The sequence below is a fragment of the Haemorhous mexicanus genome, chromosome 3 (genome assembly GCF_027477595.1).
Source record: "Haemorhous mexicanus isolate bHaeMex1 chromosome 3, bHaeMex1.pri, whole genome shotgun sequence".
Classification (NCBI taxonomy): Eukaryota; Metazoa; Chordata; class Aves; order Passeriformes; family Fringillidae; genus Haemorhous; species Haemorhous mexicanus.
Window position 1 is genome coordinate 977,301 of NC_082343.1, and position 27,886 is coordinate 1,005,186.

General features: G+C 42.6%; 1 protein-coding gene across 5 annotated transcripts in view; it reads right to left on the bottom strand.

Annotated features, from left to right (window-relative positions):
- Positions 1–225: 225 nt before the first annotated feature.
- The window catches only part of PLCB4 (phospholipase C beta 4), a 182,797-nt gene continuing 155,136 nt past the window's right edge, over positions 226–27,886 (bottom strand). For all 5 annotated transcript variants that reach the window (XM_059840461.1, XM_059840458.1, XM_059840460.1 and 2 more), the window contains 10 exons: positions 25,884–25,933; positions 25,717–25,782; positions 22,493–22,608; positions 18,682–18,757; positions 13,159–13,334; positions 8,516–8,617; positions 7,334–7,391; positions 6,798–6,884; positions 4,750–4,786; positions 226–2,037 (listed from right to left, as the gene is read on the bottom strand). In XM_059840461.1, coding sequence (XP_059696444.1) covers positions 1,949–2,037; positions 4,750–4,786; positions 6,798–6,884; positions 7,334–7,391; positions 8,516–8,617; positions 13,159–13,334; positions 18,682–18,757; positions 22,493–22,608; positions 25,717–25,782; positions 25,884–25,933 — 857 coding nt within the window. In that variant the 3' untranslated portion in view covers positions 226–1,948. The remainder of the gene's footprint in view (positions 2,038–4,749; positions 4,787–6,797; positions 6,885–7,333; positions 7,392–8,515; positions 8,618–13,158; positions 13,335–18,681; positions 18,758–22,492; positions 22,609–25,716; positions 25,783–25,883; positions 25,934–27,886) is intronic.

The following is a 27,886-nucleotide window of genomic DNA, read 5'->3' on the forward strand; positions in this document are numbered from 1 at the left end:
TTTCCAGGTTGTGCTGCTGCACTCCACTGGGGCAGTTCTCTAGTGCTGCACAATGCTTCTATCACTTACAGAAAATGAAAAAAAAAAAAAGAAAGACTCTGACTAAATAAGCTGTGATAGAAATATATTTACACTATGCACATTTTTACAGGAAATACAACTTGCTAAAAATCTGCAATTAATAACACCACCACCCTGCAATTCACTGCAGTCAAAACTAAAGGATTTGAATTTTTAAGGTTTTTATTAGAGAAGTTGAAAGTTTCATCTCAGGACTGACAATAACATAATTATCTCTCTTCATTTATTCTGTTTATAGGAATATGTAGAATTTGTTTGTACAAGCATATACAACAAAGTAATTGGTGCTTAGTACATTGAAATCAGAAATCTGATTTGTTCTAAACTACCAGTTTTCCATGCAGTCATCTTTGAATTGGCAGCATGGACAAATTCCAAGCCGAATGCTTACATGCATTGTTTTGCAATATAACTACAGCAAGCTCTGGAAACATGCAAATTAACACATTAGCAAATTGTTTTTATCTCTAATGGACATAAAAAGGTTATTCCTGATATGAAATTCTGAAAATCTGCATAAATACTTCTGTGTAAAATTAAATTAGTTATGTACTTCTCTTTTACTACAAGTATCAAGAATGCCCACGTAATTAATATACACACATATATATAGAGACCTTGTAATGCTAAAAGTCTTTGTAATTAATCAAACAATATTCTGTGCCATACATTTACTCAGTATTTACCAGCTAGTAGCATGACTGTGGTCATATAGTAGGCATGACAGCCTTAGTAGCATTTGTATCACATGCAAACATACTCTTAGCATTTCTGTTTACTAATTTTATCACGTAGCAACACGTATGTGATTTTCTACAATGTTGTGTTTCCCAAGTGTATAAATACTTTTTACATTTTCACAGTTACAAACTTTTTTGCCAAAAGCCATTTAAACAATCTTTTAAGTTACAATGAACTGTCGTATCCGGGATCTGCAACAACAGGATCAAAATGCAATTTCTATACAAGCAATGTAGGATGTAAACTTTTCTTAAAGTGCCTAATACGTAATTCCTTAGAGCACTGATCAGTTTTGGCACGAATACACTGTATTTCCCTCAGGTTATCCACTGCAGTGACTTCTACAGGATACTGGTTCCCCTCAGAATTGATAGAGTTGATATGGCACTTGTGAATGACATCATTAGGCTGCAGAAATACTTTGTCAAGCTACTGCTGCAGCTGATGAATTTGGCTGATGACTTTGTACATGCTGCACTTTTGAATATACGCAGTTACCTTTCAACTGCCTGCTGTCCACTGCCTGAAAAAAAACCCATTTAAATATCATTTAAAATCAAACTCAACTCCTTACTATCCTAATTATTACTTGGCATAAAGTCCCTTCAGTGGGCTCAGGGGACATCAGGTGTGGAGCATCTGACAAGGCGTGGCCTGGCGGGGTCTGGCAGCGCGGGGCTTCTGCACAGCACATCACACATGGGAACACAAATGGGACATTACACCACTCCAGCTACAGCTTGGTTGCCATCTGAGATGATGCTAAAGGTATCTCCTGTGGTTTGCTCTGATCCTGGGATTCTGATGCAGGCAAGGTGCCTGGTGAGATACAGAAAGGAAAACAGGACGGGGTTTAAAAAGCTCTCTTCATCTTCGGGTCGGGGTTTTTCCGAACAAAGGAAATTCTTATGGAAATCCAACAAAGGAAATTCAGTGCCCAGTGTTAAAAAAGAAACAATGCAAACCTTAAGACTTGGTGGTCCATAGCTACCCTTGATATATTAAGAACAAAAAAACCCAAAACGAACCCCTGCCAAAACCAAACTAAACCAAAAGCCCACTCTTCAACCTCAGCAGTGTTATTTTGAATTTTGCTCTCATTTTAAGGATGCTGTGCTCTCCAACTTCAATTTGCTTGTTGAGGCTTTAAACCACTGTTGCTGGCCTGCGATCCATCTCTGCTTCCAGCTTCACCATCTGCTGCATCTCCTTTGCCTGCAACCCAAAATAACCGCATGAAGTATTGCATTAGACCTTTTGCTCCCAATGAAGCACGTTTCACATGAGAGTGTCTGAGTGAAACACAGGCAAAGCACACTGAAGGGACAGGTAACAACATTATTTTTACACCCCTCGTCCCCCCACCCCACATCACTCTGTTTTCAAAATTGGATGTAATCCGTATATCTACAAATTCTTAGGAAATTTTTTTTTATTCTATTCTGGGAGTCGTGGATTGACTTTCTAAAGAAGTGTGTGATAAAATGCAGAGCCCCGGTTTTGGGGAAGAAGTTAGGCAGATGCCAATTTTTTTCTTCCAGGTGGGAAATGTCTGGGAATGTATTCTTACTGCTGTTGTGAGAGTACTGTAACGTGTTAACACCTGAAATTCATCCATGACCTGGACTTGTTTCTTTCATAAAGACAAGGAATGACAAAAACCCATCAGTGTAACATCTCCCTTGCAGTAGGCAAGATTTTTAAAGTAGCATTTTTAAAAAATAGTGTATTTTTTAAAAATAGTTTTTCTCTGACCTGATCCTCATGATTACCGAGGGGGTGTTTTTCACCTCAGGATTAGAGCACTGCTATGTGCTCCATGGGATAACACACCCTGAATCCACCTGAAACTGTATCCAAACGCATTATGCAAAACCCAGCAATGAATACATGCCAGACCTCAGCATAAACTCTGCCTGCCTCGGGCTCTGCAGGCAGAGTTAAAGCTCTGGTGACTGGCCTGGGAATCCCCTCTCAGAGGGCACTTTTTAAATTCCCTTCCTTTCTCTCTCAGACCCACATGGAGGCACATTCTCTCCTCCTGTTATCGTGTTTTGGTTTGAAACTCTGCAGTTTAAAGGAACTGAGAGTCAGCATCTCCATTTTCCCTGGGGGTTCTCAATCTGGCAAGTTATTTAAATCTATACCCCAAGGACCCTGAGGGCAATCTAACCCATCTATACAATCAAACTCAGGAGCATTAGGACAAGTTTTAGGAAGAGACAAGCCAAGTGCTATTTTCTTTGGTGTAATTGCTGTATTATTCATCATGCAGGGAAAAATGGTTAGGGGACTTGATTTATTTAAACTCTATTGCCCCAGAAGTTGTAAAAGTTGCTTAGACAGGGAACTTTGCTATACAAGCTGCCACTTAAGGAGTCACCTATTCTGGATGTGCAAACACATTTGCACAGGTGAAAATGGGCAGATGTAGGTCTAAAGTAATGAGGGTGCACTTCTATTCCTTTTCAAGGTAAATGCAGATTTATACAGATGTGACATACCTGCCTTCTTGAAAAATCTAGCCCTGCACTTGCTTAATCATCCTTATCATCTTCTTGGGGAAAAAAGTAATTATGATAACAGCAAAGCAACCATCATAAATATGATTAAAAATTAATTGACATTCTCCATTTAAATGACTTAAAAAGCTTGAAAGTAATGAAGAAATAATTTTAACATGAAAATATGGAAACATAATAAATAAATCAATATGGACAACCTCTTCTGCAATGTTGGCTGGATTTCGCCTGTGTGTGAAATGAAACATCCAAAAAGAACAAAACCTGGTGTTTTTCTCTCAGTGACTCACACATTTCACGTTTCAGGCTTGTGACTTGACTACAGGCACAGTGTCCTATAAATATTCTGTGTCCCAGTGTACTGGGTATGGAATTCTTTTAGAGAACCTGGCTTCAAAGACCACATTAACATCCAGCAGAGGAGCAGGATCTCGTCTGTGCCATTCTGAGGCTGGCTCAGAGAGTGCATTCCAATGGGAACACGCCAGCCAACAGGACAAGCCTCTGCAACCTACAGTGGATCCATGGAGTCAGGGGCAGCCAAGGGACTCTGCTTTCAGGGTGCTCTCTACTGAGATCTCACACAAGCTAGGAAACACATACAGTAAAAAAAAAATATATATATTTTTTCCCTGGCACAATGAGAGTTTTTTTCATTGTTATGTGTCCATACATAAATGTTGTTACAGTGGGTGCTGTCAGTAGTGCAGGATGTGATCAGTTCAAAGGAGTAATTCAGATCAGGCAGTGCTGCACAAGGGGATGCTCCAGCCCAGTGCAGCTCCTTCCCTTGGAAACACAGGGGTTAATAGGGATTTCTTGGAGTAATGATTATTGAGGAAGCCACAGCAGCACAGCCACATCGTAAAGTGTAATTGCCAGAGCTTGTAACAATTTGCAATTTGAAGTGAATTTTAAAGTGCTCTTCCACAGACACTAGGAAGCTATTTCCAGCCATCTATTCTATATTTGGCTATTCTTAGCCTGGAATTACTTATTTTATTACCATACTGAGATATGTGGATACCCTTTGTCTGACTATCAGCATTAGCAGTTAATCATATGTGTGTTAACACTAAAATACTTTTCTTAGATCAACAGACACTCTCATAGACACAATTTAGAACTCTAAGCAGATCTTCCAGTAACAGCAGCTAATGCACAAGTTAATCTCTAAATATTTCCTCTGCGCATCACTGTTCATATTCATCTGAATTTCAGCACAAATACTGCTAATATTGTGTCAGGCTCAAATATCTGTGTGCAAACAAGATTAGCACTGTGCTCACTGTGTCAATGGCACTTCCCAATGGTTGCATTTACAAGGAGGGCTCCAATGATAATGATTTAATTTAGAAGGAAAGCACACTGAAATAATAGTTTGCTTATTATACGTCCATCCTACCTTGTGTTTGAGACACTGCATGACAGGATTTCAAAAGCTGTTTGTACAAAAATAAAAATGTCAAAATCGAGTAATACAACAAGAAGCAAATTAAATGAATGAAAACTGAAGTGAGATTGAAAAATTAATGCAAGAAAAACATACATAAAACAAAACAAATTTAAATTTACAACAGTTCGTACTGAAGGCTGTTTCCACCCATAATTCTACTTTTCTCCATTGAATATTTGTATGAAAATTTTCTTGCCTTGCTCCATTGGAGAAAAAAAGTGCTTCAAAATCCACATTAAACAAACACCCCCTGGATTCAACTAATTTCCATACACCAGTGTCTATAACAGTGATTCCAGAGCCAGCTGGGGGTTGCACTGGTGCACTTTTGGGGCTACAAGGAAATGGTCCAAACAGCACATATGGAAACATATGCTCTGGTGGATCAAATTAGAGTGAGTTAAAAAGCTGTAAAGGACAACCCCTGGGGTGGAGGCCCCCACAAGCCCACACAGGAGTGATAACCAGCACATGGAGGAGCTTATTCCATTTAATACCTGATGATTTATCTGACTTAAATGGCAAATGAGCAAGCTCATGTAGGCTGCTGCCATCCCTCAGCTGCAGAGCTGTAAGCCCAGCTGAGGATGCATCTAATTGCTCAAAGAGGTGACCCTCAGTGACTCACTCTTATCCCAGCTTCCTTACACTGAACATGGTTATCACATTATGGTCAAAAGTACAATCAGAATCATTCTCTGCTCTCCTTATGTATTTTAAAAAATTGATCCAAAGCTCTCTGAAGCCAGTGGAAAGAAAGAACTGATAACACCATAGCTCTGGATCAAACCCATCATATTTTTGGCAGCTATCACAGTGACACTACAGATCTGCCATGACCCAAACACCTCCCCCAGGTCCTGCCCCTCCCAGGTCCTGCCTCCCTGCCTTTAGAGGCTGCTCAGGAGCAGACTGACAGCCAGATCCATTCGTGCTGGATGTTGGAGATGGCATCTACAGCAACCCTGTGAGGGACTCGTGGTTGTTGCCCAGGAGGAGGTGCAGTGATCAGCAGAGCTGTGCTGGGGCTCGGTGCTGGCAGCCACCTGAGATCTCAGAGTGCTGTCATCCCCTGCAAGTTACCAGGCTGCAGCTTTGGGGCTCTCTCCTGACAGTGGAGAGACTTCATTTGCCTGTTCTAGTCCCTTCCCCATCTCTCTGCAAGATGGCTTTAAATTGTACTATGGTGTCTTCCAGAGAGTTCAACTTCTGAACATTTACCAAAGAAGCCCTCAACAGCAGTGGGTATTAAATGCTCCCTTTCTCTCTCACTCACTGAACTGCTGGGTATATTCCCCTTGCAGTTTACATTTTTAAGTGCAGTACTGCAAGTCCATGCAATTATTCCAGCTCTTCTGGCTCAACCTTTCAGCAAGGGAACTGCTCAGAACATAGTGTTGCTTCCACCAGAAATAAGATTAGAATTTCCCTTTCCTTGCCAAGTAGTTTTTCAATTAAAAAAAAAAAAGAGCTTATAAACTAGCAGAAAATAACAAGGTATTTTAATTAGGAAAGGGTGTACTAGTACAGATAAAACTCCCCATGCTACTGTACATCTGTAGAATTCAGTCCAAACTCACTGTCTTGGAGTTCAGAGACACTCTGGGCACGTTCCTCCTCTAATTTTTCAATCAGTACTAGAAATGCAAGTTCCAAAATGAAGTAAACCGTCTCGCTTGAGTTACTTTTGGGGAGTAATTAAAATGGATATGCTGGGTCCTTAATGACTGTCATATCTGGCTAAGGAGTATCAGTGTGGCTGAGCAGCTGAAAGGGCACTCTGGCTGAGGAGTTCAGCTCCCACAGCTCAGCTGAAACAAACCTGGTGCTCTGTCATCATTTAAGTCACCTCTTCATTTTGACTCCCAAAGTAGGGAGTGATCAGGAAAAAGTCCCCATTTTGGTAAGGACTCACATTCAGAAGGATTCCACTCAGCCTGACTCTGCTTACTGTTTTCTCTAGCTTGCTTTTCTCCTATGCCTTTAAAACAAGGTACCTGCTCATTCTGCTTCTCCAAGACTTCTAAGTGCTCAAGTTGAACTTTTTTCAACTGATCCATTTCCTTTGACTGCTTCATTGCCAGCTGTGATTGAGAGAAAATAATGGGGGGGAGAATATAACACATTATTAACAAGTAAAATAAAAACCTGCTTGAAAGATACACACATGCATGCTGTCTTGCCCCATTTAGGTGGCATAAAACATCACAGAAGGCCTAGTATATCACCCAAACTTAATAAAAGCTTAACATTATTATATTATTAATTAATAGATACATATTATACATATTGCACATAATACACAAACTTGGCAAACACACAGGAATGAACAGTAATTCTGTTAATTCAAAATTGCTTTGTCTTGTATAGATGTCAAATCTTTTATTCTACAAGTATGTGCAACAAAGCAAAGACAAAAATCTACAAGAGCTGGATTCTCAACACAGAATGAGAATCTTTTTCATTCTGCCAACAGAGGAATGAAAAAGAACATCCAGAAGCAGTGCCCAGTGACTTTCAAGGTTATAGTTACCCTTTTTCTCTCTTCCAGGAACTTTTTTGTGTTGCTGCTGTTCAGTTCTCGGACTCGCCTGAAAAAATGAAAATGTTCTCCATGAAGCCTCACTGGGAAAGAAAGAAACCCAAAAGCTGCAACAGAGAAAATCACAAACTCTTCAGGTGTATTTTGTTTTCTGATTATCTGTACCAGATGGGACTAATGGCAAGTTGTACACTCCTCTGGCTACAGAACTTTACACTAGAGATTTCCAAGTATATTGGCAGTATGACTGAAGGCTTGAGTACTGTGAATGAAGTTTGCTTTTTCCTTACTCAAGAGTGGTGGTCAAAACTTAAAAAAAAATCATTTAATAAATTTGTGCATCCCTTGCTGCACGCTGCTGTCAGTTTTGGTATATAAAAAGTGCTGTGTGTCTTCAGAGTGGTAATGGAAAAAATCATCCAATGATCATAAGTGAAGTTCCTCTTATCAATACTGCAAGCTTCTTAAAGCTATTTATGCAAAAATATAAATATACTATTAATAGTGACACAACATAACTCAAGTGTCTCTGCCTAAGATTTCTGCCATGACAGAGAACAGAAACAGTTCAAAGAGTTGATTCAGCCCACAAACCAGAACTGCTTTCAGATCTGGGAGCAGACTGACCTGGGAGTCATTAGTGAGGTCTGACACAACAAAGCAAACATTACCCAGGGCTCTGACAGCTCCTCCTCCTCATGTGCAGCACTCAAGGGACTTGGCTCAGGCTGTGGGACCAAAATAGCCCAGTGCCAAGGAGGGGATGTAAAAAAGGAAAGAACGAGCCAGATGGCAAGGCCAAAGTGAAGGGGAAACCCCAAAGGCTTACAGGACATCATAAGATGGAGATTATGCTTTTACTCCCTTCTCAGTCAGGCCCTCATCTCACTGAAAAAGCAAAAAAATATCATGGTCTTGAAGTACAATAATTAAAATTTAATAGTGTGATTGGACCTACTCCAGTCAGTCAAAGATGATCAGGGCATCAGAGTTATTAATGGATAAATATGAGAAAATCACATTTGTTCCTAAAAGGGTCATCTAAAAATGTATCCAGCACAATCTTGAGACCTTCGTTTCCACCCATAAAAGCATGGTTTTAATGGAATTAACCCACAGCTTCCCCTGTCAGCCTTTGGCAGCAATCTTCCCTTCTCAGGAAGGGATACTCACCTCTCCCTCTCAGCTTTGTTTTTGATGGATTTGTCCTGGCTAATGGCTTTGCTGTTCTCCATGGATATTTTAGCCTGGTTGGCACGCATCTCCTTGCTTTCCCTGGGCAAAGGCAAACACAGTCATTAATGCCTGAGGTGCAACTGTTGTGCAGGTTGGGCTCCTCTACACTGAGGTTACTTTTTCCTTGAAGTGTTAAGGAAGAAGAAGGAACAAACAACACTAAAATTCCCTTCCTTTGGGTAGAACTAACACAGTTTGATCAGGCATCCAGAAATCTCCAGTTATTCCAGAGAATATTATTTTCAAAGCATTTTCACACTTTGAATATTGTAGAAGGGTATAAAATACTCTTTTCTCCCTATTATATGAGTTGTCCTGGTACAAGCTACTATCAAAAATGCAGTTTGTCTTTTACAACTGCCTTAAAAATGGACGATCCTGCGCTCAGAGGGTAACAGCAGTATCAGCAGTAATAATGTTTGCTAGTTGTGGTATGAGCTGACACTCTTCCTTTTAGAATTTCTACTTTGGGCCTGTGGGCCTGAAAAGGGGGGTCTAGGCCATGGGCAGGCTTGTGTTTGGTTTCTTCTACTGGCTCAGTGAACCTTTTAGCCTTTCCTGTGAAAAGAGAGAGCATTTTAAAAATTTTTATTAAAGAACTGTGGTGCCTTTTTTTTTTTTTCTTTTCCCTCCAAGAGTTCATATGGTTGAACATTTCCTGGATACAGATTTAAAAGCAGTGGCATCACAGCAAAAATTAGTCTGGGCTCTAAAAAAAATATGATGCGTTGAAAACATATTCCACTCCAACAATCCTTTCTTCAAATAAAAGCTTTTATTTTCCTCACTGAAATTGAAGTGATTTGCAAACACACTGTCTTAAGAGGAGTGCTGAAATAATTTATTTTGATTACTGTGCTGAAGGATGTGAAAAAAGTCAGGGTAGGTGTTCAAACTGACTTAGCCTGTTTGCATCAGATACAACTTTAGAGTGGAAGAAGTTAAGAGGATTAGAGGACTACTGTGCATCACTGATGAGTTAGAAATGAGGCACTGGCCATGGAGGTGGCTGACAGGGACAACACATCACGCTGTTCCCAGCAAAAACACTCCCCTCCCACGGGCAGTGGTGATTCCTGGAACTGCAAGAAGTGGATAAGCCAGGATGGTAAAGAAAAGAAAAAAGGATTCTGAAAAACATGGCACTGCAAGATTTAGCTGCTGATTCCCTACTGAGTCATAGTGACTGCACCTCTGAGATTTATACAAACATGTCTTTTGAAGGGATACTTAACTTTCAGCATGAAAGTCTATCCTTGGCATTTATATATATATATTTAGATGACATCAAAGTGCATTAACATGTCATTTTCTGACACCAGTATTGTTTGAATAAATAGAAATCTCTTCTTCTATTAAAAAAACACCCCACCATACAATTTCTCTCTCTCTCTCTCTCTCTCAGGTTATTTTATCTGGAGTACATAATGCTTGTGAATAACAGCCTTGTGTCCCCAGCTCCTGAGCTGCTGCAGGATCACCACCTCCAGATCAGCCAAGGGAACTCAGTCTGGGGAGGCAGGGGGCTCAGCACCCCTGCAGCTCAGTCAGCTTCAGGTTTTTAGCAGTATCTGCTGCCTTCTGCTTTGTTTTTAAATGAGCCCACAGCGCAGACAGAAATTGCTTTTTGTGCTGCCATGGAAGGAAAGCACCTTTCCTACAGCAGGCATCATTTGAGATTATTGATCCCTGCTACAGCCCTGTGCCCTCTGCTGTGATATCCTACTGATTCCCCAGCTCAGAGAGAGGGAAGAGGTGAGCACAGCCTGCTGAGAGCCTGCCCACTGCCATGCTGCCCTCACACAGATCCCCCTGTTCCTCTGGATAGACCTGAATGGCCTCTAGAGATAAGGATGTGTCTTCCTACACACAATATATTACATTAAAAAGTTTACAAATTATGAAGTGTGATGCCTTTTTGGGGCATTATTATTCACATTTCAATATTTCACAGTCCAAATTCTTCTGAAATATTCATACCTTCAGACACAGTCTTAAATTTGTTTGTAACAGCAAAGTTCCCTGTCTGCACATGATTCCCAAATAAGCAGAAACACACTAAATGGCAATGAATAAAGCAGAAAGAATACTGAAGGTCGTTACTTCTGGGACAGCTGAACAAAGAGGCTTCTTGATTTTTATCAGGATGTAAATTATCAGATCTGGTTCTTAGTACCTTTAAACACAGAGCAATATATGGACTGAACACAAATGATTTCTGATAAGAAAGCAAAACCCATTGCTAAGAATGTAAGAATCATATACAAGAAATGACAGAGGGACGTTTAAACAGCATACAGATACAGAAATTCTAAACCCAAAGATTAAAACTATGAGAAAAAAGCTTTTTAAAAAATTTAAGTTTTTCCTTAGTGTATATATACTGGTAGGCTGAAATGACAGCTTCTAGCAAAGTTAAGAGAACATGGAACTATGCATGGAAAAGAAAATAAAACAATTACTTTTACAGGCCATATATTAGGAAATCACCTTCCAAGCATTCTGATGAATTTCCAGTAGGATGGACAAAAAGACTCAAAAAAAAGAAAGTGATGTGATTTCCTGGGCTGATACTGCCAAGTATGACTTAGAGGTACAGAACCAAGGACTGCACCTCTGGCTAATTATGAATTTGTACAATAATTTAAGAGTTTGACTGGGTATGTTTTGCAGGACAGCTTGAAGAGACGGGTTAACACAGAGATTAACATAAAGATGAGCTCACGACAAGCCTTTTGCTGGGACAATTCTCTGCTGGATGAAAAGCTTGCAGCTCCCAGCATGTGTTCTCTCTGACGCAGAGACACGCTGCTTTTTCACTCAGGAATTTAAAAAATCATTCCAATTCCTTCTTCAAATGTGATTTGGTTTAGTTCTTTTCCCCCATGATTTTTATGTGAAAAGTGCTGAAGACAATTACGTATGAATCTACATATGAATATATATATTTTATATACACACATATTTTATGTCCATATGCTTTTAGGCTGCTTCAGATAAGAGAACATAGGATAAAAAAATCATTTTCAGCACTGTGACTATAATGTGCATTCATCTGATTTCAAATACGCAGGATGGTTAATTACAAAAGCATTAGTGTCCTGTAGCATCTTCTGTGTGATTACAGCAAGATATGGTATGGAGATAACACATCAGTCTAATGTAGCTCATCCTGCAGCCCCTTTTGACCTCCCTTCTCATGGATCTTTCTTGCAGCCAGCAGTGCTATAAACACGAGTCCCCAGCTGACAGCAACTCCAAAGGATATTTCTGTATTTCATACTTCTTGGTTTCCAGCCTCCAAACTGAGGTTCCTGGGTAAAGTCAATGCAAACTACAAATGCTTCATCACCCCTGCTGCCTTTAAGGAGGTTCAGATGATCTAAATCAGCTAAGAAGCCCATTCCTACATCTACCTGTTGGAGGTTAGAATCTTCCTTTTTTTTTTTCTTTCTCTCAGGGAATTTTGTCCCATTTGTTGCTAAGAAACAGTAATGACCAGGTACCTAAGAGAAACAAAATAAACGGCCAAGGTGGGGGAAGGATGCAGGTGTACTCTCCTAGCTGAGGGCCTTTCTTTTGGAGGGCAGAGGTAGTGGGAGATTTGGCCGGGGGTGAGGCTGGGCTCAGCCCCTCTGGCTGGCAGGATCCAAGGGGAGATGCTGCAGTTGCTGTGGGGAGAATTCGCCATCACTGCGGGGTTCTGATCCTACGGTGTTCTCCTGCTGTGAGCGAGGCCCTGCTCCTAAGAGCAGCTCTTGCACTGGGACCTTATTAACACCCACCCTCACTGGAAGGGATCCTCACCATCTCAGGGGAATTCCCAGACCCCGAGTCCCTTGCCTCTCTGAGGGAGCCTCTCCGGGCCGTGCTCGGGAGCCAGGCCGCCGCTGCCCGGCCGCGCCATTCCTCTGCCCCTGCTCTGGGGGGTTTTCACTGCACTGTAACCCCACACCCCATGGCTCCTGCTGGAGCTGCAGAGTTTCTGCTACATCTCCTGTGTCCCCGTGGGGCCTGCTGGCCCCTGCCCTCCCAGCTCCGCTCCGAGGTTCCCCTCAGCCCCGTCGCTGCCCGGCCCGGCCGCCATCGCCGCCTGAGGGAGACGCGGCCGAGCCGCGGCGCCCCCTGCTGGAGCGGGAGTCCTGCCCCCGCCCGGCCGGCAGCCAGCAGCGCCCCCGGTGGCCGCGCCCGGAACTGCAGCGCAGGGAAAGCGCCCGCGGCCGGGCTCTGCCCTGGGGCTGCTGGTTTGTCTGTCCGTCCGTCCGTCCGTCTGTTTGCCCTGTTACACACAGGAGAGAACTGCTGCTCCTTTTCCCACAGCTCTGCCTGACAGCCCCGTCATTTCAGAGTTATAATAATTCTGAGAGAAGGGAGTCAGATTTTCCATTCTGAGAGGTTCTTGCCTTCCCCGGCAGACACGTCTTTCACCAGGACACTGCCTAAAACCTTGCATGGCTGCTTCTTCCACTTTAGCCTGCATTCACCCAGTGCCTTTGGAGCTGTCAATGCAAAACCCTAAAGCATTACACAGAGCACACCTAAACCAAGCGCTCGTTATCAGGCAGCACTGCCCTGCTCACCTGTCGTGGGAGAATTTCAGCTGCTGGGTTTGCTGCTCGTGAGCATTAATGAGCAGTTTCTTCAGCAGCTCGCACTGCTGGTTCAGGTGCAGGTCGCGGATTTCTTGCTCCTCGGCGCTGTGCGTATTGATCATCTCGGACCACTCCTTGGTGTGCTGAGCCACGATCTCTTTGACCTGCAGGGAGGTAACACCAGCCCTGTTAGAGGCTCCAGACAGAGCAACTCCTCCTGCTGCTGAAGGTGATGAAAAGACAAGCATAAACTAAACTGAGAAAAATGAAGTTGCACAAACGAAGCTGCTTCACAGACAGCAAAGCCACTGAGGGCACTGCTGGGCTGGTATAAAAACGATGGAAACCAAACCCTACTATTAAGACACTATTACCTAAAGTGCCCTGAATAGAGTGGCTGAATAAATAGGCTCTTCACTGTATTACCATTGTTTTAATACCTTCTCTAACAGCTAGCTAATAATAAAACAGCTTCACGCTTTTGTTGCCAAGAAAAATATATGTATTGAAAGTACTGAACTTAACAATGGAAAAACCTAGTGAGCAGGATTTCTCTGAGGGCTTAAAGATAGCCTTTGATTTTGTGGAGACAGTTTCACAAACACAGAGCACTTACAGAGAAATCCTGTATTTAGTACAACCTGAATCTGAAGATGGGCTACCTATCTTTGTTTTATAGTCATTAAGTCAGCAGGGAATCTGACAAGTATTCTTCCTTATCTCCCAAGCCTCACAAGAATAATGAGATTAAAGTTTTGGAATGTTCCCAAGAGACAGTATTAGGCAGCCTAAATCACCAAAGTTGTTATTATAATATCTTGTGCTCATTGATTTCAAAAAGAAGCTAATAGAAAGATATGTTTTAATAACCTTTAATGATTATCTTTGGCTATTTTGACACGCTATCCTACTTCTCCATAAATGGTATACAAAATGTGCCTCTGAATAAATCCATCCTCAGGTAAACATTTCAACTACAACCAACAACATCTGGGTCATCCTCCATGAAAGCAAACTCGATCCTTTTTGACAAAAATTGCCACCACTTTGCTTAGAAAGCGAGAGAATGGTGAGAAAATGCAAGTGAGAGAATTATGCAAACTCCAGCTAAATATTTTAGCTGGGGTTTGCATAACGAAGAACAGATTGTCTTGCACACAGTGGTGAAGGTGAAAAAAGTGGAGATTTTATCAGCCCCAGTCCCTCTTCTGCCCTGGAAAGGCTCCTCTGAAGAGCCTCTCACCTAAAGCTCATGTTGCCCAATAAAGAAAGGCTCTAATGAAACAAAGAAGTGAGTAATTCTGGAACAGAGCAGGATAACTACCACTACCTGAAAGCCAGATTTGCACTCAACTACAGCTAAATGGTGGTCTCATACCAAAACAGGTACAAGCAGCTGATAGAGAGCAACCTGGAGTTTTCTGCAGAAAACAACAAAAGCCTTTTGAGGCAGAAGTTGGTATGACTAACACAAGCCCAATTGATCTGGGTGCTGAAGAGTCAGTGTGCCTCCAGTAAAATGAGCCAGGCTTCTTTTTGTGCCCCTGGGGAAGAGAACAACTCAGCCCAGAGCCTGTCAGCCATGAAATGATATGAGGGATGGGGTGCCATTTGTGGGAGGAGTGCTTTTAATAAGGTGCTCATCAGCACTGCCTTCAGAGCCTGAAAACAAGAGGATTCCATTTTAAAATGAGAACAAATAAATGCCTGGATGTTGTGAAGGAAGAAAAATGAACTTTTCAGAGGGGCTTTTCAGAGGTTGAGGGGCAGCTCACCCACGGCACCACCTAAGGCACTTCAGTCTGAGCCAAGCTCAGCCCACGCTCCTGGTACTGCTGATGTGAAAATGTGGGCAGGTCCAAAGCAGGCTTTATCACCCTCACACTCTCTGGAAATGCCCCTCTCACATCTCCAGGGCCTCAAGCACCAAGATACTTGAGTTAGGTTGTAGGAATCTCCTCTCAACAGTGACCTCATCTGGCTTACCCACCCCCACGGGGACCTAGGATGCACTTAGGAGAGCTAAAAGTCATGGCTGAAGGGCTGAGGAAAACACATTCCTTACTTATCTTCAATACAGAGTTTCCAGATGGAATCAGCTCCATCCACAATTTGAATTCAAACTGGTGCAGGTAGATCAGCCCAAAACGCTGGGTGTAATTTGGAGCACAGCAGCAAAGGGACTGTGCCCTCAGAAAACTCCCACAGCCACAGAAATTGTCAGGCTCTCCAAAAGACAAGTGCTGTTAGGTGGCCCAGGCAGCAGGAGGCTGAGTGTTCACCACCACCACAGGCATTCCAGCAAACAAACAAGAGTTTGCTTTTATTGCAGAGAAAAGGCAAAATGAACTTTGCACAAAAAGAGAAGCATGACAATAAACTAGTGAAATAAATAGTGGAAGCCACGGTGGAAGTGAGCATTTTGTGACTTAATTGTAGAGAGTTTACAAAACAAACACAGAGGAACAAAGACTCGAGGGCTCATTGCAAATGAATAATGAGACAATTGTTTTTAAATGGTGAATGTTATAAACCACAGGGGAGCCTGAAGGCAGGAATTCTGAATCTCAGGTACACTGATTCCACAGGATCATATAATACCTCATAGAATTACTGCGTCCAACTCCCAAAGACAAAGTGACAGTGTGGTAATACTTAGATAAAGCATTTAATCTAAGAAGGAGGGAATAATCAGAAGAACACCCTGCCTGTGTTTGTGGACAGATGTGCTATGATGTGCTGCTAATTCCAGAAGCAGCAGGCACTCTAAGAAGCAGGTACACCTCCTTGTAAAACAAACTTCCCTGTGAAGCTTGAAATGTGAAAGAGAAACTTTCTTTCCTTCCATCTCCACCAAGGCAGAAGTCTCATTTCAGGTACAGCAAGATATAACCTGTGAGAAGGATGCAAGGGATGTGCCAAACACCAGTCACAAGATTTAAACACCCAATTTGACTCAGATCCTGAAGAACTTAAAACTCGTGGCCATTCAACCATCTGAAACCCAGCTCTGCTGCAGATCTGTGAAATGCCTCAAGGTCCAGCTGTGGTAAATACAGACAGCATCCCTGCTTTTCCCCAGTTTATTAGCAGCATATATTTAATTTTTACTGGGCTGTGCTCTTGTCCTCCTTTCTGCTATTAAGGCAGTGTTGCTTGTCCTAAAGGATAGGAAGAATGACCATGAGCTTCCTTCTCTCCTTGCTGTTCTGCAGCCTGAGTTTGTAATCCTGTCCTTTCATCTGTTCCTACACCAGGCCTAAGAGACTAATTAAAATCCTGACCAGGAACCTTCTTTTGCACAGCATAGATGCAAGAAGTTTGTTTAGTCACTAAGTTCAAGCAGGAATGATCTTTGAAGTAATCTTTCCTTTTTTTCTTTTCATCCTCTGCCCTCCTGATATTGGGACCTACTTTCCTAGTGCAGGCAAGTCATTTGCATTTGCTAGGTTAATTGTGTGGGAAGCACATGCTGGGACATTCAGATTTCACTTCAATATCTTATGTCAGACTCGGGCTGGATGTTTCCTCATGACAGGAGGAGCTTTGGAGATGAAAAGGTCTCTTTGGTGCTCAAGGTGTCTGCAGGCACGCTGTGGCACAGAGCTGTACTGCAGGACATGAGCTGTAATTAAAGATGAATTATGTTCCAATCTGATAGACCAAAATTAGTGGGCCAAATGCTGAGAAATGCTGAACAACTGTTAATTAATCTAACTCCCACCATATCAGTGTAATGCATTCAGCATCTCAGAATTTAATCTAATTTAATTGCTCCTACCTTCATCTAAGATAAGAGTTAATTTCCCTATGGTCTTGAGCACCGGTTTCCAACCTGTTGCTTGCAAAGTTTTCAATGATCTCCAGGAATAATTCAAGGGCCCACACACAGAGCAGGTGAAACAAAAGAGGTTGGTAAATAATCTGGACAATTTTGATGGAACCACAGTGAGCAGGACACTGAGAATCATTAGAGGAATCCTCAGAGGGAGATGACTTGCAGAGGAGTTCTTTGGGAATTATCCAGTAATCACAAACTTGAAATTTCAAGTCTTATATTGAAGTCTTACATTTCAAATCTTACATTTAAGTCTCCTTTCAAAATGTCATTCTAAAACCTGACATGGGAGTGGACAAAAAAATCAATTTTTTTTTCCAGGTATGGATTAAATTAAAAGGAACCATTTTGAAAGCAGGATTTTGAAAGGAACAGGGCTCAGAAACTGAATATATTCATGGAAAGGGAGAACATGACTCACATTTATTGGATTTGGAAGATTAATGAACATTTGGATGTTCCTTGTGTACAAATGACACCTAACTCCAGACTATGAGTGATTCAGGTGAGAGAGAGATCAGAGCAAATAAATTTCTGTGTAATGAAATTTCAAATGAGTTTTGGAGCTTATGTCTGGATGATTGGGAGCCAGTGCTCCTCAGAGAGGTTGTTTCTCTAAGAGAGGAATGAATTTTTTTGGTTTTTGACTTAACAAATTTGCTTTTGTTGAAGGAAAGGGTTCTGGACTGTTCGAAGGGGAAGAAGACAGAGAGATAAGAGAGTCCTTTGGGTTTGTTCCTGGGGGGTTTGCCACATCTACAGCTGAGAGGGCAGCAAGAAAGCAAACCTTGTTTAGAAAATGAGGACCTTCTCCCCATGAAATAATAAAACCAGAGAATAAAGTTCAAAGAAGGTCAGATAAAAATACACACTGTTTGTGTGTATTTTCTGTTCCTGTCTGATTCTTTCCACAGGCTTCAGCTTTTACAGGGGGCAGTCTCCAGGACTGCCCTCCCTCCAGCTGATTTTGTGCATGGGTGAGCTCCTGGTGTCCCTGCCACCTCCAGTCTGGACAGCCTGCAAAACCTGTCAGCAAGTCCTGCATGAGCCTTCCAAAGGAAGCCAGTGGACACAGCAGGGGGACAGGAGGACAGAGGAAACAGCTCTGAGCAACTCCAGGGGAGCCAGGAGCTGGAGAACAGCTTTTCCAAATCAGCTGGGGCTCAGTCCCAGGGCACTGGTACTCCCCAGCACCTGGGAGAAAACAAAGCAAGGAAGCCATGGGAAAGAAACAAAACAGAAACAGGAAGGCACTTGGTGCCAGAGCAACCTGGGCTCCTTGCTCCCCAAGAAACTGACTGCCAAGGCAAGGCAACAATGATGGGAAATTAAACAGAAACTTCTTCCTCTATGTATTTTGGGAATGTATTCAGCATCCAAATTTCATAAAACACATATTCTCTTTGTTTAACTAGAGCTGACACAAATGACCAGTTTCACTTCACAAGGCATGAATATAGCACTTTCTTCAAAAATTTCCAAACAGCAGGAAATTGATGTTGCTTTGAAAATTTTTTTAAGAAACACTTTTAGACACTCAATTACTCCCATTCTTTTCAACGTGTTATTATTGCTAAAAATTATTCATTTGCTTCCAAGAAAATTAACTACCACTTGGGTCTCAAAATCTCTCTTCCAGAAGTTGCATGTGTTAAAATTGGCCGTTTGCTTACCTTAGATTTGTGATCTGATGTTAGTGTCTGAATTTTAATTTCCGTTTCTTTCTTCAATTCAACGCAATTACTTCCTCTAAAAAAAAAAAAAAGAAAAAAGAAAAATTGCAAATGTGTGCCACAAGTTAAACATCTCCCCATTCAGCCAGCACTTACTAATTAAAATGTTAATCAAAGTTGAAGTGCTGCACTGTATTGGAATGAAATTATTTCTTCTGGCAATCCATTCACAACTTACAAAATATTGTTGGATTAATGATCAGTCAATTCAAACACCACATGATTAATTCTAGATTGGCCCAGCAATTATTCTGTTGTTGAGGATGTGTCAGGCATCTCCATTTATGACACTTGGTTCCTTTTCCAGGCTTCTAATACCCTGCCAAGAGAAACCAGTTCCTGCCTGAAAACTTACAGGCCTAACCTTGCCATGATTTTAGACTCTGTTTTAGAAGTAATTTGGATACTTAGATTTAGTTTGAGGCAGAGCAAACCATGCAATCTGAACCATTACCTGCCAGGGTGATGGGGGTGCACTAAATCTGGGCACTACAGACAGTGTGGGTGTCCCTTTGGGAGAATAGGGGAATGCAAAGGAGGGGCCTGGAATGAAACAGCATTTTGAGAGAAGTCTGACTGGACAGCACTGTGACATTTCTGAGCTGGATCACCCACTGCTGCAAAGTGCTGCAGCTCTGTGTCTGGACAGGACATGTTCCTTCATCAGCTGCAGCTGGCCCTAGTAAGGATGGTCATTGCTGACTGCAGGGACATTAATCCATGTTTGCTCCAGAAAAGGAGATTTATGAAACTCTTAACAAGTTTAAATCCTATTTTCATATCAAAGTACGGCTAAACTTATGGAAATTGGCAGAAAACATCATCATCAAACAGTACCAGGAAAGCCCTTACTCAGAATAGTGTGTCTTGTTCTCCCAAGGGCCACCAGTCATTTATTTTCTACCCAGAGCAAGGGAAATTTTGCAGATTTACAAAATTTAACACTGATTTGACACTTTGGAAGCAGTCTAAAGTCTAGAGAGAGGTTCTGGCCACTGTTACCTGCACCTGAAAAAACCCAGCAGCTGCAAGGGAAGTGCCTTGGTAACACTGGGATCAGGGTGTGGCTGCCATGGAATATTTGGTTTGGTGATCAGTGTGAAAGACATTGATTCTTAGGTATGAATCAGACATACTTTATCCCAAAACAGCCTCATTAGTTCAATCTTCAGAGTCCCAGACACCCAAGCCACCAGCTGACCCTGTCTCTGGAAACACAGCTTCCATCCTGTGCCAAGGCAGCTCCCAGCCACGCTGGGATAATGGAGAATGGCACTGTCCCCAGCTGGGGTGGCACAGCCCACGGCTGAACCATGGAGTCACAGCTGGGGACAAGCAGCCAGGGCCAGCCCAATCCAGGGTCACCTACCAAGCTCACACACTTGGGTTTCTGGACAGTCCCAATCAACCAGAAGGATCTTTATGTGCCCTGACTCCAGCTCAGAGTGGGAACACAACCATACCTCTTCCCATATGCCTCTGGGATTTGTGAGCATTCTAGTGCATGACAGAAATAGCACAGGGAGCAAAATCCTGTCCATCTGTCAGTGAATTAGCATGTGATTAAAAAATCCTACTTTGCTGAACAATATGCAGTTGGCATTTGTCACACCATGTGGCAGAAATGGACCACAAAAAAGTGCACAACAAGATCAGAAGAGAAAGCTGTCTTTACACCTCTCAAAGGCCTTTTTATCAGGAAATGATCTGACAATTTCAATATGAATGCCTTGAAAACATGTTCCACAAGTTCTCTTACAACTTTTACTCCTTGCAAATGCTCCAGAATGATAGCCAAGGAAATGGAGCATGTCCTGCACTCACTGAACCCAGCACTCTGGATTCATCAGGCCATTTAAGTTCAACCAAATTTCTAAGTGTCAACCAATGCATTCACTTTGAAGCATGTCCTTTAATACTCTGCACAGCCCTTGCAGAATGGGCTTTCAGGCCTCACCCTGAAGGAAGCCCTTAAAATATTTTGCTGGGGCATTAAGAAGTGTTTTCACAGCAAGTCTGTCAGGCACTGATCCTGATTTGGCTGTTTATCAGATGCACACAGTTAGTCCTGTAAAACTGGAAGAGCCACCAGGTGACTGGGAGCTCTGGGGTCCATGGAAGCATGGAATTGGGGTAAGGAACAGTGTCTGCCTTTGCACTGAAGCTGCTTCTGGAGTGGTCATTGCCAGCTTTATTTTTAACTCATAACATGAAACTAGCAGAAAGGCTTTGGTGTCCATGCACTACAAAATTAAGAAAAGATGCTGCAAGTAGCCAATTAAGTGACCTCAAACTATGGACTGCTTTGATATTGTCCCCTCTTGGGGTGATCTGGAGAGCAGTGTTATCCAGGACTTCCCCATATTTACTGCACAGAGACAGCCATTTCCACCTTGAACTTCCTGGCACACCTTCCTTGGCTGTTTTGTCTGGACAGGCAGAGGCACTGGCTCCTTCCCAGGCCAACAGAACACTGAGATTCTTAAATACCAGAGCTCAGGGAAACCTTTCTGCCCCCACAATAATTATGGTGCAATGCCCAGAGCTCACTTTTCTGCCACTGTAGGAAACAACCTGACTGTCACTAAAACTGCAGCTGAATCAGTAACCTTCTGCTGTGTTACATTCAATGAAATTGAATCAAAGCCACATTAAATTAATCAATCCTGCAGCTGTCCCCTCTCTGCTTGGAGAAGTAGTGATTTTCTGGAAGAAACTCCATAGATTATAAGTATTTGTGTGCTTACAGCTCTCCTGTCTTGAGCAACAAAAGTACAGCATGAACTGTGAGCTTTCAACAACTTAGTGGGGAGAATTCTCCTCACCTTGTTTACTTCTGACAGTCCTGCTTCTGCTCCCTTGGCAGTTTACAACACGTGCACTCAAAAGCCCTGCACATTCCAAGTGATTTACAGAAAAAGCATTCTTGGAAGGATCCAGTGCCCAACAGGCACCTCTGTTCAGTGTTCAGTGAGTGAGCTGCTGCCAGCTGTTGTTGCCAGATGACAACAATATGAAATTAGGAGCAACTGTTAGCATAGCTGGGTATGGAACTCAAGTAATTCCTGCTGTCTCAATGAAATTCCAGTGACATGGGGAAAGGTGGAGAGGAGAAACCAATGCCAGGTGAGCAGCAAGGCAGCAGCAGGTCCTGCCACTGAGCTCCAAATTAGAATTAGCCATTCTAGTAAAGTCATCAGCATCTTCCAGGAACCCTTCTGGGACAAACAGAGACTCACACAGATAATATCCCAGGCCATCAGCTTGTGCAACTCCAAACAACTCCACCCCAGCCAAAGGAGTAAGACTCATTTATCCCAGCTGAGCATCTGTAAGCTTTTTGTCAAAAAGAAACTTCAACTGCACAGCACAGCAAGTCTATTATTCTCAGGATCTAAAATCCAAACACTGCAACTTTCTGCTCACTATTCTGCTGTTGAGGACCTTAGTCTGCTCTCACTGAACACAACAGGGACATTCCCTGGGGAGAGCATGAGACCACACCAGACACAGAAACAAATCAGAGGCAAATCCTTTGCTTTGACTTTGAAAATTCTGATAGAAGACTGGAGAAAGGCAGAGTGAGCCCAGCATTTATGGCCCATTGCTAGAGCTCATTCTCAGGCTGATGTAGGATGCTGCTTCCAGCTGCAATGCCCTTTTTTATTGAACACTTTATTCCAGGCCACAAAAGCATAAGATATCAAACCTATTTTAAGTCTAAAGAAAAATAATTAAAAAAAAATCTTACCCTTTCTTCTTGATTGCCTTCTCCAACATTTTCTCATATGACACCTTTTCTTTATCATACTGGGCCACTATTTTGTCAATCTGTGTGCAGTGCAACTTCTGCATGGCACTGTGCTCCTGGAAAACAGCAGGGCCTTACCATTAGGTCACTGGAGTTTGATGGGCAATTTCCTTAGAGCCTAGAAAATATCAGTGCACAAATGGACAGTTCTGACACTGGGACTGAATCTGGTCTAGCCCTGTGCTATCAAACATTCCAGCTATTCCACCACAAGCACTAAAACTTTCCTTCTTTGTCTGAAAAATTAAAACCTGCAGTGAACCTCAAAAATATGGTACATTTTAAAACAAAGCAATGATGGGGGAACAAAGTCCCCTTTTGGAATAAATGTCCATTTAAGAACAATTCTGAAGGTCTGGCCCACGATCCCCAGTGACAGCAGCACTCCCACCATTGAGAAATCCCACCTTGTGGCAGACATCTCCTTTAGCAAGTGACAGCAAGCTGTGCAATACAACTTAACTTTCTATTTTCCTTTATCAGAACTTGCTCATAATGATGAAATGTGTGACCAGCACGGAGAGCAGCAAACATTGAATTTACACTGCAAGAGGAAAAATGCTTCTTTCATTCATGTGATTGTATTAATACCCCACTGCTCTGCATTTTATCCAATCATGGCAAAAAGAACCTCATTAATTAAAAGAGCTTCATCCAGGACTTCATTTTTTATAGCTCTTTTTGCATCTTTTCCACACCTGCTATTCTACTGCTCTTTATTATTATTTTCTATAAACCTTTTCCTTACCACTGTTGCTGCCTCTAAAAGTGCTAATTTAATACTTGTACACTCACTTTTACCAAAACACTAATACCAATGCTGCAATGCTTTCAAAGATCTAGTTCTGGGCTGTGCCCCAGCACTCCAACATCTGCCAAGCCCCTCCCCAGGGAACACACCCAGCTTCCAGTGCTGTATTCAGAGTGGGGCACTGAATTTGCTGTTCCACAGAGGATTTAAAGGGAAACACACTCATTCTGCCAATATTAAACCAAGCCAGCCTCACCAGGGGGTGTTTGCAGTGACCAACCAGGCAGGGAGAAATGGGGACAGTGAAAAGAGTGACTCAGGCTTGGCAACATCAGCCAGCCACAGGGGAAGTGACTGAGAGCATCTCTGGAAACACCCACTCCCCTCTCAGGGAGCAGAGCTGCCCAATTCTTGCCATAACAGACTAAGAACAAACTCTGCAAAGCATGAGACTTCTGCCCAAACCCTAAGAAACATGAGTGGGCTTTTACAGCATCTTTTGTTTTTTTTGTTTTCAGATGCAAAGCTCCAGGTGCTAACGTGTTCTAGGTTGATTCAGAACAGGTTTGCAGGTAGAAGTGCCCCCAGGTAGGTTCTGGTGATTTCCTCAAGCCCAGTGAAGCTGCAGACCTTTCACATGAATATACTCACAAATGACACGTCCTTACAACCTGAGGGCACAGTCCTGCCAGGGTTCTGAGAGGCCACCTAACTGGTATGGGCAGACTCAAAGCACAGCAAGGCTGTCCACAGGGAGGGCACAGAGTCACATCCTGCTCCTCTGGGAACTGGGAGTGTGTGTGTGCAGAAATCCCAGTGCAGGCCATTGAAGGGATAAATTCCCATAATAAATTCCCATTTTGCAGACTGTTACTCCTGTCCAGTATCTCCCTAAAGCAACATAAATACTGTGCACAGCTGAAAACTGAGGTCTGGAGGATGCTCACTACAGAATACAAGGATGAGGAAATAAAAAGAAGGAACTAACATTTCCAGCTCAAAAATCCATGTTGCAGAACTTTATTTGTCTACACTCCCCTCATCTTTGGTACTCCTACTTCTGCATTGTGAAATGGAGATTTTTTTCATGCTAATTTTTACTAGGCTTTAATTCAAACAGTACATATTTTCAGTGACAATATGAATGTGCAGCAGATGAATTTGGGGGTTTAGATCAATTATGCAATTGTGGTTACTGTCTAGAACCATATTAAACTCCTCAAGGGGCACCTGTGACAATCCCTGCAGTGTCTGAGACTGCTAGAACTGTACAGCACAATCCTCTGTTGAGCTGCTGTGCTGGGAGAGAATAAATCAAGGTAATCCCTCACCATCCTTCCTCTTTTGCCTAGCCCAAAGAGCATAGAAACTACCTGACAGCTCTGAAAAATATGGAAATGAAGTAGGAGCCCATAAAAGCAGGCTGCTAAAAGTGAAGTTGGCCGACTGAGAAATGTCCTTGTCCTTGCCCAGCTGCCTGTGATGCCACCCCAGGTCATTCTCCTAAACAGTACTCACCATACACCTTGATAAAGGAGAGGTATAAACTAAAGGTCACCATTCAGACACATCAGCTGCTCTGCAGCTGAATATAAGATATGGACACTCATTCATACAGGGAGATTAAAGTTACTTCAGGGAAGGCAGGCAGGGAAAACTCGACCTCAAAAGCAGCCAAATGCAGGTGTATTTCTGGATGCATTGTTTAAGAAATGGCAGTTCTGCACAGTGTGCAGAAGTACCTGGACATACTCTTTTAAAACTACCTAAAGCTCAGGTTACCAGAGCTGAGGTTCAAGAGAAGCCATTCCTAACAAGGAGATTTTTTTAAAATGGTGACAACTACGTGAATTTGCCAGCATTTTTCAAAAGTCAAACACAAGGAATACCACAGCACCAGTGGCTGATAGCTCCCTCCTGGACTGAGGTTTGGCTCATGTTCTTTGCTCCCAAGAGCACTCCTCTGCTCTTCAGCAATCCCAGCAGAGGATTTTGGGAGAATGTTATGGCAGCTGCTGGAGCCCAAAAGGCTGGAATGCTGAACAGAGGGAAGCTACTGGAAGATAAGACCAAAGAACAGCAGCAACAGGTTGGTGTGTGCTGGGAAGCCTGGCATTACTTAATTTTTGTTGGCCACACTGCATCTTCCAAAGCCAGTTTTAGATGGAAAAGCATCAGACTTTTCTCTCCTTAAGCATCATGAGCAACCCCCTTGTGCTGACTTCCTGCAGCAGATCTCTGGGGGGCTGTGGTGACATGAGAGCCAGCCCAGCTCTGGGGTCCATTTCAAACACACCTGCCTGTCTGGGAGTCCTACTGCCATCCCTAGGCTTCCCCAGAACTGAATTAGGAACTGCCTGTGCTAGGGAGCAACTGTTTAAAGTGAGGCTCAGAGAACTCTTCCTGATCATACCTTGGCATGCTTCTTCTTTAAGGCATTCAGCTCTTTCTGCTGTTTCTTTAAATGCTTTATATAAGCCTGAAAAAAGAGAAGCTGGGTCAATTCTTCTGGGGCCATACTGAATTTAACCAGGTCAAATCCTGGCTACTTTAACCAACCAAGCTTGTGTCAATGCTTACCTTCATTTGCTTTAAATCTTCTATCTTCACTTGAGGAATGAGGTCTATACCTGGGAAGGTATTGATACAGTTTATCTAAAACTTCATACATACTAGTTTATCTCATATTCTAAATTTGAGTTTTACCACAGCAACCTACATTTCACTTAACAATTAATTAATTAATGGTTTTCACCACATGAAAAAAATAATTACAGGTTAATGAGAAAATTATTCATCAAGATCTAGCTAAAACACAGAAATTTCCTTTTCCCATGCACCCTTCAATCAACTGCCTTGTGGAAAAAAAATGGAATCAATGAATGTATTTTAATCTCTTAGAGTTCTGGACTGAAGTGTCAAAACACAGCAGTCTAAGAATTGAAAAAAGGTCATTTTTGCAAACCCAGCAAACCATTAATGAATATTAAAACACTTCAGGAATCTTGGTTCCTAGCTGGAGCTTGCTCTGGCACCACCTCTTGCAGTGGGGAGGTTTCTTGGGTAGGGCTCTACACGACTACAAAACTGGGGCTAGGTGTGCTTCTCCCCAGCTTAAAACAGGAGGGAAAACCAGCTTGCAGCCTGCGTGGTAACAGAAATAAAATCTGCATTTTGCTTAATAGCAGGCTAAGGGAAAAGGAGCAGAAGTGTGCTCCAAGACTAAAGGAGAGGTGAAAAATGAAGGAGAAACAGAAAACCAAAAACAGGGAAAATTCTAATGAAATTTCAATCACACAAGACTAACAGTACTATGTAGAATAAAAATGAAATTAATAAAAATGTTTTGGTCACTTTAACTGCAATGCAAACAAAACCTGATCTTATTTAATATTTATGCTTTAATAAATGCTTTGTGACATATTAAGTGCTTTTCAAAACCTCCTAAGCACATCCTACATGTAAGTGTTAATAAAAATGTCAATACAATGCCATGAGAGTTGTAATTTTCAGGTTTTCCTGAGGTTTCACACAGAAATGTTGGCCTGTGTATAAATATACTGCAGACATATTTAGTTCACTGCTCTTAATAATGTCTATGGACTGTAAGATTTCCCTTGCCTTGGAAAGGACTTTCTGGCTTTTAAGGTGAATTTAACTGGAAAATGCTCAGACACTGTAAAAGGGAAAAAAAAAACACAAGGGGGGAGGAGAGGCAGGCAATCTCCTTAGGGAATATGAAATTTTCTTTTTTTTGGGAGCATAAGACTGCTCAAGTAAATGGCATCAACATTAGTCTAGCAAATGAGACAGGAGCAGATGTAGGCACAGATAGAGGCTGAAGCTCCCAAACCCACAAGTGATCTGACTCTCACTGAAAATCTGACAGCACCAAAACCCCATTCTTGTGCATTTCAAAGCCTTCCCCATTTGCTGCTCAAGTCATGTCTAACAGCAAGATGAGCTGTGTACTTTAACAGTGGTAGAATTACTCAGATCCTAGTGAATCACAGAGATAAGAAACACACGCTCAGGAACATTACATGGGGTACAGAAATGAGCAGCTCTATTTTAACATGCAAGGACAGGGATGAAAACTGCAGTCAGGAGAGTGTCAGGCACTGAGACCTCAGGCCTGCACCAGGCTGCTGGGTTTCCAAGCAGGCTGCCTCAGGATGTTATTTGAAAGCATTTACTGCATAGACCCACTGGACAGAACATTCCCTCAGCTGTCCAGGTCTGGCTCCATGGCCAGCAGGAATCTGCTGTCACCCCAGCAGGTTTCATGCTTGATTAATGCACACCAACTCTTGTGCACCTTGGTCATGGCACGTGAAAAGTGGAAACACCTCTCTGCATGAAGTGCCCTGGGGGTCACACCAGGGAAGAGCTGCTCAAAGAGCTCAGGTGCCAGAGACAACCCGAGGCTTTGATTCACTGCCAGAGAAATGGCACTTGGCTTCTCAGAAGATCCCTTCCCCAGAGTGTACCCAGCCATGTGTGCTTCAGTTTGAGACCAAGAGCCCTCTGTGCTCCTCCTCCCTCCTGGCACTACCTCTGGGCCAAGCTGGATGAGGGAGAGA